This window comes from Cynoglossus semilaevis, chromosome 20 (genome assembly GCF_000523025.1).
Source record: "Cynoglossus semilaevis isolate Cse_v1.0 chromosome 20, Cse_v1.0, whole genome shotgun sequence".
Taxonomy (NCBI): domain Eukaryota; kingdom Metazoa; phylum Chordata; class Actinopteri; order Pleuronectiformes; family Cynoglossidae; genus Cynoglossus; species Cynoglossus semilaevis.
Window position 1 is genome coordinate 9,949,950 of NC_024326.1, and position 14,946 is coordinate 9,964,895.

Consider the following 14,946-nt stretch of genomic DNA (forward strand, 5'->3'; position numbering starts at 1 on the left):
TTACAATCTCTGATCCATCGCTGTAGCTAGAGGCGATCGGAAGCAGCTTGCATCAATGTGTGAGGAGCGTATCGAGAAAATAAAAAGAAGAGCTCATTTATAAACATGGTAACAAGGCAGTGCATATGTAATACTGCTAAAACATCAATAAGGGCTGCTTAGATTTAACCAGGCCCCATGATAACACAGGGCATACCAAATATTTGGTAGTTATTACCGGAAAATTTGAAGGGATCTTATGAGGCTAATCTGAAGCTGTGAGGGCACGGGAAACGATTTAGATGATAAAAATAAAGAGGGTCGAGAGAAAGAAGATGAAGTGTCAACTTAGAGGAAAGGAAAAGAGTAGAGCAGCGGTGGAGAATGAAAACAAGAGGAAACAATCACAAGACAGATACAGACAGCAGGAGTGAGACACAAACAGACAAAAGTAAGACCTTATCCATTACCTGTGCCTCCGGCAAAGTAACGTCCAAGATGTTAGGCTGGCCTCGAGGTTCGCCGTTTTCAAGCCTGGAGAAGATGACTTGGTATCCACGGATTTGACCGTGCTGCTTCCCCTGCAGCGGTGGCTTCCAGGTGACCCGGATGGCTGTGGAGTTGATAGCCTCAACCTCCAACTTCCTGGGGGGAGCTCCTGGCACTGAAAATCAGAGGAAAGCGGGACACGGAGAGAATCCCGTTTTACACACAGATACAGCTGCATCACTGTTAAGAGGACAGCTGCTCCACGGCTGTGGGTTTAGGCAGCGTGACAGCTTCCTGGAGACGCACAGCGGTGGAGTCCTTCACAATATGTTGACTGTCTCTAATGTTGAGAATAATTTGGTTGTGTGAACACCTCTGTGACAGCATGTTGGAATGTATGTAGCCAATCAGTGCTGCCATGAGGACCAAAGACACTCAGGGACAACTGGAGTACGGTCTCCTCCAGAGGACTCCCCAAGGACACATGACCTCTGTGTGAAAATGAGTTTAGACTTTGAGCTTAATAAGGAGCAAATATTTGATATGGATAATTTGAAATGACTATTACTAGATGGTTGAAATATGGGTAATTACAAACAAATGTGTCAATGGAAATAACGGAGCTAAGGATCAAGGAACAAGGAAAAAAGAAAAAAAGGAGGTGAGGAAGAAAAGAAAGTAAGGATCAAGGAACAAGGAAAAAAGAAAGAAAGGAGGTGAGGAAGAAAAGGGAAATCAAGAAAGCGAAGAAAAAATGACGGAGGAAAGGAGTCGAAAAAGGAAGAAAGGAAGGAAGGAAAGAAAAAAGAAAAAACACAGTGAACAAAGAAACAAGGAAGGATCAAAAGGAGGATGAAGAAAGGGGATGAAAAAAGGTGATGAAAGGAACTAACTCTGCTGTGAGTGTTTGGTGATGATGAGCCAAAGGTACTAAAATAATAACTCCAGTGATTTTCCTGCTCAGACCTGGGTGCTCTGTCCTGGGGTGTGATATCAGCACACTGCCCCCGCCCCCACCCCGACTGTGACACAGCAGTGCAGCATGAGGTCTGCCCATGTCCGCAATGCTCTTAATTTCAGTTTGAAATTAGCTGTTGCAACTAGCTTTTGCAGCGAACTTCAAACACATTAATTATAGATGACTCTCTCGGAGGAGCAGCCGCGCTCTCTATCACACTGCAAACAAAATGAAGCGTGAGTGAGAAAAACCGAGAGGGAGGTAGGGATGGAGGGAGTCGGAGGGAGGCGCTACAGTCCTATTCATCAGAACAGGAGAAAGAAAAGAAGAAACCATGAGACCCGACCTGTCCTCAGTCCAGAGAGTAAGAAGGGAGGAGAAAATTGGGGAGGAGAAAAAGGGGAGGAGAGGAGGGTGACCCTGATTAAGTCATTAGGGAGAGACATGACAAAGATAAGCCAACAGCTACATTGAAAGCAGGAAGTAAAGCATTGGCAGGTCGCTGTGAGTCTGCTGCAGGAGAGGAGTCGAACAAGAGCCACCAAAATTCTAAACAGTTCTAAAAGTACCTCAAAAAGGACATTTTTAGGTCCTCTCATAGGCACATACCGTTACTAAGGTAACGAGGTAACGTTTGTCTGTTGTTAAAGTTATTAACAAAAATGATCCACCTCTGTAGTTCAAAGTGTAACCCAGGTTAGGATACTACTACTGTAGTAACTACAGTATATCCATGTTTTGATGTAGTATTAGTGATCCATATACTTCAGAGTAGTCCACCTACCATCTTCTTTGGTTCTCATCTTCACCGGGGCACTTTCAGGACCTGGGCCCACATTAGTGTGTGCCCTCACCCACACCTGATACTCAGTCCACTTCTCCAAGTTCTCCAGATCATAGCTGGTGGCATCTGCACCCACGCCCGTCACCTCATGCCGCTCCGTGTCCTCTCCAGCCAGGGCCTGGTAGCTGACTGTGTAGCGCACAATGGCGCCGTGGCGGCTATCGGCGGGCGGCGCCACCCAACTCACCTTGAGGCTGGTGGAGCTCAGGCTGACCAGATGTACCTCTTGTGGGGGAGCGGATGGGGCTGCAGGGAGGGAGGGAGGAGGCAAAACCACACGGAGGGGGAATGGATCAAGCAAAAGAAAATGCAACTAAAACGACTCAACTCAAAATGGATCAAAATGTAAAAGCTTTTTGTACAAAGAAAACTAGTAAGGTTACCAAATAAATACTCAATTTATTTTATATACTGCAAGATATTGCATGTTAAAAAAACAGATTTGGATTTGTTTAAATTAATGTTAGATTTAAAAGAAAAATATAAATTCTTTTGGATAGCGGTAATAAAACTGTGTCCTAGAGTCACTAACTCGACTCTAAGTGAGAATAACAATACAGTTCATTTTTATGAACACAAAAAGCTTCCACATTTAGCAGCATGCTGCCTCTGGACTGAGAAAGAAGCCACAAAAACACGATCCCCAGTCACCACTGCAGCTGTTTGTTTGTGCATTAAACTGAGCGACTGTGAAACTACGAGCAGAGGTTAAGAAAAAGAACAATCTTCTAAAACTTTAACTAATAGGTGTTTTTTTGTTTTGTTTAAACACAGTTTTCTCTTTAGTGTTTTTTCCCCTTGCTTCAAGTGCCACAGTGTGAACCAGTGCTTTACATTGATAACTGGTGTTCACACTTTGAAGCAGTGACTTTTCTATTAAATCCTCTGCTGCTGTGCAAAGCTTCACATGTGCATACTTGTATTTATTAATAATAAAAGTTAATTATGAAGATTTTTATTTATATTTATTTTCTGTGATGTTTAAGCTGATGAGTTTGTCACTTAAATCTTATGAGATTTTAACCTGTGGTCTATAATAACCTTGATTTTTCATAAGGGTGCAGTAACAATAATAAGTACTGTTGTTGTGCTTCTGAAACTGATGTTTTATCTGAACCACAAAGTTAAAAAAGAGGTTCTTAATTCAATTTACTGATTGGTTACAATATAAAATGAACAATGTCATCATTGTAGCTACACTAACAGTCTGTGGTATTTATAGAGCTGGAATTTTAACACTAACATTTGGCAACTCTTCAGTCCAGAGCTAAAGACAAGACACAAATCAACCACTTTAAAAATAATCAAAAATCATCTCTACCAAAAAACTCCACAGTGTTCTTAAAAAACATGCGACAAATGAATTCGACTACACATAAAAAACACAAAATAAGGGAAAAATATGAAGGACAACAATGGCAGGTGAGAATATATAAAATGAAGCAGGCCAATTATTATTGTGTTAATAAACAGAGCAATGAACAGCAAACTGGAATGAGAATTTACTTATGTTATGTCATTCCTTTTCTCTTTTCTCTCTAACATACATTTTAATACTGCAGAGTAATTAAATATATTCTGAATATATATGGTTTTGTTGTCCATTGTTCTGAAAATTAACAAATGAACACTACACATGTAAATGCAGCAGTAAAAAAAACGTCACTCGATTCCTGTTTTGTTTTCTTCTATGCACCGTTAACGTCCTGCACAGAAACCACGCGTCTCGTTACATTTACATTCTGTGTCCTCATGTCTGCTGCTGGTAAAAGCACAAGGACAAAAAGACGCATCTTCACTCATGAACTTGATTGATGGGCAAATTATTCTGGGGCTGTCGGAGATTTTAACTCTAGGACAATTTCATCTCTCCAAATTGGGACATTTTGGAAAAGAAAAAAACCCAAAATAAAACAACACTCTTTGCGCCCTCTATCCTGTCAATTTCTATTTCATGGACAGCAGCAGCCACCATCCTACAGAGCGGAAATAATTTGTAGTGTGGGGGAATTACTATCAATCCAAATCAAATTTGGTTTCCAATGCACACAGAGTCTATTTATATCGAATCTGTTACTGTAGTTTAATGGAATAAATATATTTTTTGAAGCTTTATGCTATTTTCTTTTCAGCTATTCAGGGTCAGAGATATACAGTATACTGCAAATATTATTAGTTTAGTAATTTTTTGGAGTGCATTGACATAGATGCTGCTCTGAGGAATAACTGAGTGACATTTTTAGTACTGTCGTCAAGTGCATGATAAAATAAAACGGTGATACAACAGCTCAGTTCACAGACGTGGGATCAGACACATTAAACATACCTTTGACACTGAACACAGGCCCTGCCCTCAGTTAGACGGACAGGAGGGTTAGTGTTGGTGACAGGAGGGTGGGGTGAGGGGTGGGAGGGGGCAGTGGAAGCGTGGAGCTGACTGCACTGTCAGCATTTCGTCCAGTGCTGAAACCAACTTGACTTTCAATTTGCCCTTGATATATTTTGTTTGTTTTTTTGTTTTGTTTTTTAAAAGCTAGTGAATGACGGTTACCCTACGAAGAAGTGGTTAGCTGACAACGGACGATGAAGCAGTGGGGAAGAGGAGAGACTTACTGGACTGGGCGGTGCGTGCCTCGATGGGTTGCGTGTAAACACCTAAACCCATTTCAGAGCGTGCTGCCAGGGTGAAGTAATACAAGGTGTCAGGCTTTAAACCGTCCACAGCGTAGGAGCCCATGGCGTCAAAGGTCACGTGTATCTGCAGGTAGAAAAATAAGTTAGAAAGTAAAATTATTAATGTTCTGCTTTAAGTTGGGGATGGTTCCTCAAAAGCCAAAATTATTCTCATTATTTTATGCACAACAAAAAAAAGAAAAAAGCAAATGGTCTCTGGTGTTAAATCCGAGAAAGTTCATACATGTTATATACAGTATATATATATATATATATTGAACCTCTTTCCCCAGTGATATTTACATCAAGAATTCCTTCCCTCTGCATTTTCTAAAGCAGGTCACAACCTGCTTCTCTGCTTCATCTAAGGTCATATATATCGAGTTCCTCCCAAATGTTTTTTTTTTTTTCAGTTTTAGGAAGAGAAAAAAATAATTACATGGATCTGAATTCCAACCTCTTTTTAAGCTCCAGGATTTTGACTTTTTTTTTTTTACTGTTTGGGTAAAACTTGATCTTTGCTCTAATGTATTGGCTGTAAAATATGATCAAATGAAATGTGACACAGGCCAAGGATCACAAAGACATAATAAATAAAGTTGACAAAAACTCCTTGTCTTAACATGTAGAACTTTATGACTCATATGAACAGAGAGACGGATGGATGGACATTGTAGGTCCACAGATTCCAACCTTGTTGTCAGATCCAGCCTCCCAATACTGCAGCTCGTACTTTGTGATCTGTCCCTGCACAGGCCACAGCCATGAGAGTCTGATGCGAGTGTCCAGCTCAGCTTCTGCCTCAAAGCTGGATGGTTGGGCAGGAACTGGAAAAAATAGAGAAGAACGAATTAATATCTAAAGCCGGGAGCTGAAATGTGTGAAGTGAGTTTGGACATAATTCAAACTGATCTGTGAGGTAATGTAGAGCGGTTTGAAAGACTAACACTTCAACAACAATAACAACATACAGACACAGACACACAGGGCAAGTCTGCTCACCTCCCTGCTGGGTTTTCACTTGCAGGATGTCAGATGGTGGTCCGTCACCTACAGAGGTGAAGCCCAGCACCCGCAGGCTGTATGTGATATCAGGAGTCAGGTTTGAGATGGTAGTCAGACTGCTGTCATCTGTGTTGTGTTTCTGCCAGGCGCTGAGGGGAGCTGTCAGGTCTGAACTGTAGTAGATGCGGTAGCCCCTGATCTGACCGTTGGGTTCCTCGGGCGGTTCCCACTGAACCAACATTGTGCTGGCGCTCAGCATGCGAGCCTGGACGTGCAGGGGGGGCGAGGAGGGGGCCTGTTCACCTGTGCGCGTCTCCACTGGGTCGCTAGGTGGCCCGCGGCCTATGTTGTTGACAGCCATGACACGGAACTCGTACTCGGAGTACGGGCTCAGTCCTCCAATACTGTAACGGGTAGTGGCTACACCTTCCACTTCCTGGAAGCCAACATCTAAAGACTTGGGTCTGTATTGGATCATGTAATAGGACACAGGTTCAGGATTCCCAGAGTCCCACGTGAGAGTCACACTAGTGGCTGTGGTCTCAGTGACGGTGAGCGAGGTAGGGGGCTTTGGCAAAGCTGGGGAAAAAGAAACAGGTTATTAGCTTTGATATCTGATAGACAGAGGGGGACTTTTAGGGCTTCTGGGTAATCTCATAAAAAAAGCAATGTCTGAATGTCTGAAATCTGATGCCTGAGAACAGTAGACCTTCCCATTTATATAATTATTCTGCTTTTGATCCAAACAGCTATATCAGAAACGTCTACAGTGATTTCCAGACTACTGTGCACCAGAATATGAACAATTTTCACTTTCACTTTTTCCCGAACAGTGCCTGTAACACGGCTAGTTACACGTTTATTCTTTCTTGCTTCGGCCCCGAACGTAGTTGGAATACACAGGGGAGACATGGTGAGCTGCAACAGGCCAGAAGCTAACATTAGCTCCGGGGCTAACTCCCCTCACTCTGTGCTTGTCCGCAGCAGAGGTAAACAGAAACAGGGACGTTAGTCTCTTTATTATCAGCCAAACCGAGTCCAAAAAGAACGTTTTAACAGCTCCCTTACAACCAACTCACGATTTCACATGACACGGATACCATACTCTTGCGCGTGCCCCGCCCACATCTACGCACATAGCCATTCACAGCCAGACATACACACAGTAGCCAACCAGAACACTCATTGTTCGCTAGTGGTATGAACTGCGTTAGCCCGTAATGATCCATATATTAGGCGCATCATTGTTTAAGCCACAGGGTTCAAAGTGTGTGAAAAAAAAGTAGCCGCTTATAGTCAGGAAATTACGGTAATCTAATAAACAGTATAGTAATTCATTATCATTGCACATTTTAAACTTTGCCACACCACCTCCAGGAACTTTTTGCAAGATTATTTTGACTTTAAAAACATCAGTGGTTGGTAGAAAAATGTAAGAATAACACAAAAAGGGTGCATTGCTGTAAAAAAATATAATATGATATATATATATATATATATATATATATATACTGTATATGGTTTAAAATTTTGATTATTGGCAAAAGCTGCAAGACTTTCATCTCTAATGGCTCATACCAGTGTTCTGCTTTGTTTTGTTAGCTAATCTTTTCAGCAGTGTCCAGCCGTTATCACTAACAAATGAAAAGAACAGCCAGGCTGAAGAAACAATTTTGTGTTTATATCTGAACCCCACCATTTCTGACAATGCAGGAAAATTGCAAGAGTGGTTCCTCTTGTGACTGAATGACAACTGCAACAAAGGCAAAGGATCTTCATTATTGTTCCTAGAAGAAGGGGGTCTACATCGCTGTGGTCTCTGTAATGACTGTGACATTCAGAATATCGATTAGCCCAGTGCAGAGGAGGATCGATGTACAGGACATAAGAGAGGCTGCAAAGGGTAGACACACTCCCACGGTTTCACACACACACAGGGGTGGAGATGGCCACATTAAAACACACACGTGGCTATTAATAAAACATTTAACTCTTGACAGATTAACATTTATCTGAACTAATTGTGACTAATTACATAAATAACATTATATATATTTACAAATAGGAATATGTATATATATAATTAATATGTAATTTATACTTGTATATATACGCTTATATGCACATATACATATATGTTCGTATATATATATATATATGTATATAAATGTATAAATATATACAGCATATATGCAGAGACAACTCTCACCTTTGACAGTAACCTGTGCTGTGGCTTCGATTATGCCCAGGGAGGACATGGCGACACAGGTGTAGTTGGTGGACTCCCGGATGTTAGTGACTTCTAGAACATTGCGTCCCAGCGGCATCTCTTCCTCCTTGGTCAGTTCCACGATGCCCATCATCCACTTAACGTAGGGCATGGGTGAACCCACTGCCACACATGTCAGATTGATGCTGCCCCCAGGCATCACCTCTTGGTTCGTGGGTGGAATAGAGAATCTGGGTGGGACTCTTCGCACTGGAAAATAACAATCAAGACAAAGTAGTGAATACATAGGCAGAACATGATGGTCCAGAGCTAAGAGCTAACCTCACTGAAGGCTGATTGCTTTTGTCCAAATGCGAAGGCCAGCACAATGGGCATAATAGGACAGTCAGCAAATGGAGCTGAAAACTCACAGAAACAGTTAAGGGCTTGTCTTATCCTCTTTTCAACGAAGGGGAATATAATGGAAAAAATAGCTTAGTTATGCAGGAGACTATGTCCAGCCCTCTTTTGTCAGAGTGTCAAATTGTGTGAGGGCTGCAACACTGAGGGACCCTGTGGAGATGGCATTGTTGGGTTTTCTTCTCCTGCTCCCTCACTCGGGCCTCTTCTGCACAGCCTGTCATTCTCTCTCTCTCTCTCTCTCCCTCTCTCTCTCTCCTGTGCAGTTCTGATATGCAGATAGGCTGACATTAAAAAGAGGTTCCCATGGAGACAAGAAGGGCCCATTGCCGTCGCCAGGGACAAGGCAAACACCGATGCAGAGGCTGTGAGCAATACTGAAAAGCTAACCAAAATAAACAGCAGACGTTTTCATGCGACTTGTTTTCTGTCTAAATAATGACAAAAAAATGACATGTTTGCCACATGTCAACACTTTGCATCTTTGTCTCATAAGTTTGGCAGACAAAACAGAGTCATCTGCTGGGCTGACAGGGTGTTGAAATCCCGACTTGTCTCTGCTCATATGACTGATGTGAATATCCATCAATGTCATACTGGTTAAACCTGACAAGGCTCGTTACATGACGGAGGAACTGTCTTCAAATACCCTGCAAAACGTAAGCTGTTTGTTTCCCCTAATATACCACAGCAACTGTGTAAACAAAGGCCCAATTGTAATTGCTCCGTAGCGCTGTTAGCTATTACAAATAGGTTTTCAAATGTGAATCTTCCGTCACCTTTCCTTTTTCACCTCCCTCTATCCTTCCCCTTCTTCCTGAACTAATTTGGACCGGAGCATGATTACAGCCACGGTTGTTATTCCCCTCATTATGAGGTAAAATGGAAGAAGAAAAAAAACAAACAAAAAAACACAAAAGCACATTTGAGATTCCAGTCAGGAAAAGGCTGGTGCTCTGAACTGCACCAAAACAAGAAGGAGGGCATTCACACGTACTTGAAATAACTTAATAAAGTAGTGGAGTTTTCATTTCAAAACAACCTGCGGACATGTCATATATTTGAATAAGAAATAAAGAGCACATCAGGTCTGAGATAGTTCTATAAAAAATAAAGGTTAATCAGGCAAAACAAATGTTATGGTAATAACAGGAAAAGGTAAACTGCAGTTAAATTGCACAGTAACAATGGCTGTCTGTTATTTTCACCAAATAAAAGTGGAGTTTATAGTCAACAGTGGCTGAAAGAGATGAAACCTTATCCAGGTCAGATGTAATTCTGTGGGTTTCATGCAGGAATAGAGTAACACACATCCACTGTCTAGAACACAGATTATAAGACATGACATCAGTTTTCTGAAGTTCACAGGGATTGAAATGATTTCTTGCATGCAAGGACTGGACAGGTTGACTCGTGTTACCAGCCTGGGAACAGCATAGAGACAAGTTTCTCAGGCGAAGCATGCACAGGGGCTGAGGAAAGGCATGGGATGGCATAGGACGCCTGCATGTGCTGAGGGGGGAGTTGGAGGGGGGATAAACCGGGGATTCTGTCCAATTTTCTCATAAGAGATGAGTGAACATCTGATTTCCAGAGTGACTAATGAACAACAGATGAAGTGTGAGCTTCCACAGCGTTGGTATTCCACTTCCTTGTCACACAACTGCAGCCTCTCTTAAGTGCGAATAATCTTTGTACAAGGTATGCTAGGCAAAAATAAATAAATAAGAAAAATAAATAAAATAGTGAAAACCTACGAGAGGAAAACTAAACACTGCTAAGAGCAGTGAGTCAATGAGACCCTCGTACATTGAACACTTAATGTTGTGAATAATTCATGGCATGCGGTTAAGTTTGGAGAGGTGCAGTGGAACAAAATGACTAGAGGGCAGGTAATTGTTATCGATTCCCTGGAAGCCTCTCTCCTGTAGAGAGCCGCTCGGAGAGACGAGCTTCAGGACTCTATCAAAACCACAAAATAAGCCCTGTCTCCACTGTGCCTGCCCGCTTGCTGGATACCTATAAATTTAACTGCCTTGACAAAGTGCCCAAGGATAGAAGAACCTGTTCGGTGAATCGATATCAGGAGTGAACTGGCACACAGTTAGCATGCTCCCCGGATTCCTGGCAGCAGCAGTGGGCAGCTATGATAGCTGATCATCTCCTTGTCAGCTTCCTGCCAGCTCATTCTTAAAACTTTTGTAGGTCAGCATTTTTTTGGGGGGTGGGATGTTATAGATGGTAGGTGCGAAGAATACCGTGTCAAATGGAGACTCACATGAGTCGTTATTCAGTGAATCCAAAGATGGGGTTTGGACTCGGGTGTTGACATTAATGATGACTTGTTTGCCTTCATCTGAAGGTTAATGTTACACAGAAACTCTAATGAAATCAGATGCATTCATGTCCTTTAACAAACAAATTACTGCATGGACTTTCACCAGCGCAGCTTCCTGTTGAGCGCTGGGGTTAATCATCACAGACCTCTGATGGGTCTGCAGGGGGGTGGGGGGTGAGGTGAACACAGCCACAGTATAACTGTCGTTGACAACAACACTATTTTGTAGGTGGACACTGTATGTAACAGCACAGAACAGGACTATACAGAGGGAGGACACGGTTTCGGGGAGGACAACATTGTCATGCATGCAAAAAGGTTATTCTGGGATTTATGCAAACACTAAACAAACAGAGGTATGGATAGTGGATTAGGGATTAAAATTACTTTAATTGACAGGTATCATCAGAGTGGACAGGGTGGGGGACGGGGTGGGGGTCGACTTTGACTAAATTATGCGTCAAATTGAAGGGAAAACAACAATGGAAAGTGAAAACAACCAACCTTCACGCTGATCTGTTTGTGGATGAAGTGATTTGATGGAGGTGAGCAATGGGATGAAAAGACACAGAGTGGAGAGGAAGACAGTACAGTGAGAGTGAACAGTGTTTCCATTGAACCAGTGGTTAATGACGAAGAGAAACGCAGACATGCAAAACATATGGGTTCATGGTCAAACACACTCTGTATTCATGGTAGAAAAGCAGTACATATTTGACAAAATACTGGTCTAAAATCAAGCTAAACAAATTAGTCATTAATTCCTGAGATATGTTTGCTGATCCACAACTATAAGGATTATTTTGATTCTGATTTGGTGAGATCCTCTGCTCACAAAGATCTCACTGATATGGCAGATGTTCTCCTGTACCAAATGGATTAACGTTTTTTTTTTTTTTCTAAAATGGATTCTTTACTCCAAACTGGGTTGTTTTGTAGATTACACAGATAAACCTTCACAGAGTTGTCCAATCCCCAGAGAACGCAGTATAGTTTCTATAAATGCATCTACGTACATACGGTTTTCAGGACATTAGCCTGATGCTATGTTCGACACAGAAATAGCCGCAGCAATGATTAATAGTTTGCTTTCAAGCTACATTTTGTTTCTTTTTTTGTACAAAAAGTTGGGTCAGAGTCAAAATTAGACTGGAAACCCTATATATCCTGCATTTTAGGATGGTCTTCAAAAGCAGAGATTAGTGTTGTGTTTGGGTAAATAAGGAACAGTCAGGAAAGTGATATTTTTAGGGATTGGTATCAAATTAATTCAGGCCTGACATCATATACGGTTAATAAAAGAATGTGCATGGCATTTGTGTTCTCAATGCCATCCTGATAAGCTTGACAACACTAACTCAGGACTACTTTTTTTATTTATGTCAGTTGAATAAAGATCTTAGCTCAATAATAAATGTTTTTTTTTTAATGCATGTTTAGAAAGTAAACCAACATTTCTAGAAAAGAAGATTGTAGGTCGAGCTGTTTTTAGACTCTCACTTCTCTCTTTCTTGTTTGAACAACTGTTGACGTAGCAGGATGAGAACACGTGTTGCCACAAAGGGAAAGAAAATAGCATCCGCATCTGAAAGTCTCACAATTCCTTTTTAACTTCAGAACGTTTTTTTTTTCTTTTACACACCGACACAGACAAACGACGACAGAAGAGGGTTAGGGAAAAAAGAGATGGAGAGAGGGAGGGTTAGGGAAAAAAGAGATGGAGAGAGGCAGAGAGAGGGAAAGTGAGAGAAAAAGAAAGAGAGTGGTAGAGAGAGGGGGTCTGAAGGAGGGGGAGCTTAAAGATATTTTTGTAAAAGAAAAGCCCAGCTGCAGCACTTTATCCTGGGTGGCATATTGACATGTCACATGGATATATGAGGGAGTGCCAGCAGACAGAGGCTGACGTCCCTCCTCTGTTGGGGGATAAGTACTTGACAAATGAGCGCTCATGCACAATCACAGGAATCTTGTGATTCTGCCATCGTTGATGGAGTCCTTCTGCAAAGCAGGGTCCTCGAAAGCGACCCGTAACAATCACAGCACGCACGCACCGTCACACCTTCAAACGGGCTCACAAACTGGTTATATCCTGTCTTTACTCTACACCTTTCCTCCCACACACAAAAACACACAGAAATATAAGGACATTTTTCTTTAGTAATTCTAAAATGTCAAGGCAGGTTGGTGGTGGTGTGTGTGTGTGTGTGTGTGTGTGGGGGGGGTCCTGGCAGTGTACCTGTGGGTAGGAACTCAACTGAGTATGAAGGGGAGAGCAGGGAATACATTCTTTGACACATAATACCACCGTTTGTGCAAGTTTGAGGGGGATTTATTGAATGATAGCACGGTATATATTTTTTTAAATCTTAAATAAATAATTTTTATTTTTCTTAGAACGTATTAGACTCATTTTATACAACATATGTGGCCTGGTGATAGAAAAGTATTGATTTAATGCAGTATTTTATTTTTTAATTCACCCTAACCTTTGTTTGTGTTTTATTATAATTCTCTCTCTGCTCTTTATCGCCCCGAGGCGATAAAAAGTTTTCTGAATCTGATTCTTTTTTTCTATAAATTTACTTTCAAACACTTCTCAGGCCGTTAAAGTCAAAACTTTCAGTGATTTAACTATCCAGTATAACTGACACAAGCTGAAATCACAACCTTTAATCAGGAGATGTCGTTTGTTTATATTAAATCAAATGATTTTCCTTGAATCCAAAAATATCTCTGCATCACATCTCACCCTCGGAGTCTTAAATTTAACAGTCATTTGATCACTGCATCACATCTCACCCTCGGAGTCATTTGATCCGTTTCTTAAAAGCCACTGAAGGCTCCAAACTGCCCCCCCCCCCTACTGGTGTTGACAAATAAAGAAATAACCACAGGAAAGAAGAGAGGGGAAGGTGGTCACGTCAAAGACCACCTGTCTAGACTCCCTCCTGTTTTAAAGCCAATCAGGCAGCCTGCTGATAAGACAACCTGGGTCTGGTCTCTTCATTCCGGCAGTGGCAACAAAGACGGAGTGAAAACACGGCTCCGGCCTTTGTTCTCTGCCCCAGACAAAAGCACTTTTAAAAGGTTACGGTTAGTTTGATTCCTATCTGTTCATTGGTGTGGTGAGGAGCTGGTGGAAGCGTTGGCACTGGGGCCAAGGAGCTGACAGCTACCTGGGTGGTGTTACAGACGAGCTGGGCCCCGGGGGCCCGACTGACGCCTGGCCACACAACTACTGTAATTACCTCTGAGGGAGAAAAAAGTCTGTGTCTGCACCTGTGACAGACACGCTCTGATTAATAGACGGAGTTCACATCCTTTCCTCTCTCCCTCTCCGCTGCTTGGCTCGACTTCCTCCCTCTGTCAAGATTTAAGATCTGAACCTTCTGCAGCGCACGGTGTTTAATCTGTAATTTTTATGCCGCTATCGTCCTTGAAGACGATTTTACATTTGATTTCTCTGATCCAGGCCGTAGCGCTGTCTGCTGCAAAACACTTTTTGGTAGATAAATGTTATTAGTGCTACCCGGAGCCAAATCTGTCTGAAAAAAAGAGAAATATGAAAACGCTTGAAAAACACTACTACTCCTGATTTACGAGCAGGGAAAAAAAGAGGAGAAACACTGATCTGTAAAATAGCTCATATGATGCACTTTATGCTCTTTAGAATATTACAAAGTGACGGCCAACGTGTCTCTTTCTTCTCCTGACACTTTTACGCCCACCTCCACTCTCTACTAAGACTAACAACTGGAGCAGATATTCTGTTTCATGTACATCAGACGTGGTGTTTTCGTGGAGGGGGGCGGGGGCCTGACCTGGACCATTCTCTGGTCTATATCAGCTCTATACATAATGGGTAGAATGCTGCCTTTGTCCTGTTTTACTCACAGAGAGACACCACCACAACAACAACAAACCATGAAACTTTAGGACCCTCCGTGCCTGTAGGAGGTCCGGGTTCGCTGGGTGTTGGTGGGGAGGAGGGGGGGGGGGGGGGGGGGGAATGGAGCCTTTCAGCACAGTTC

The 14,946-nt window shown here is 42.1% G+C and overlaps 1 protein-coding gene across 12 annotated transcripts in view; it reads right to left on the minus strand.

Moving 5' to 3' along the window:
- Positions 1-14,946, minus strand: part of ptprfb (protein tyrosine phosphatase receptor type Fb) — a 159,618-nt gene that overhangs the window by 48,474 nt on the left and 96,198 nt on the right. For 7 of the 12 annotated variants that reach the window (XM_025052511.1, XM_025052512.1, XM_008334617.3 and 4 more), the window contains 6 exons: positions 8,158-8,427; positions 5,946-6,527; positions 5,637-5,770; positions 4,884-5,028; positions 2,211-2,516; positions 450-643 (listed from right to left, as the gene is read on the minus strand). In XM_025052511.1, coding sequence (XP_024908279.1) covers positions 450-643; positions 2,211-2,516; positions 4,884-5,028; positions 5,637-5,770; positions 5,946-6,527; positions 8,158-8,427 — 1,631 coding nt within the window. The other 5 variants (XM_008334621.3, XM_025052515.1, XM_025052514.1 and 2 more) reach the window with 3 other exon arrangements.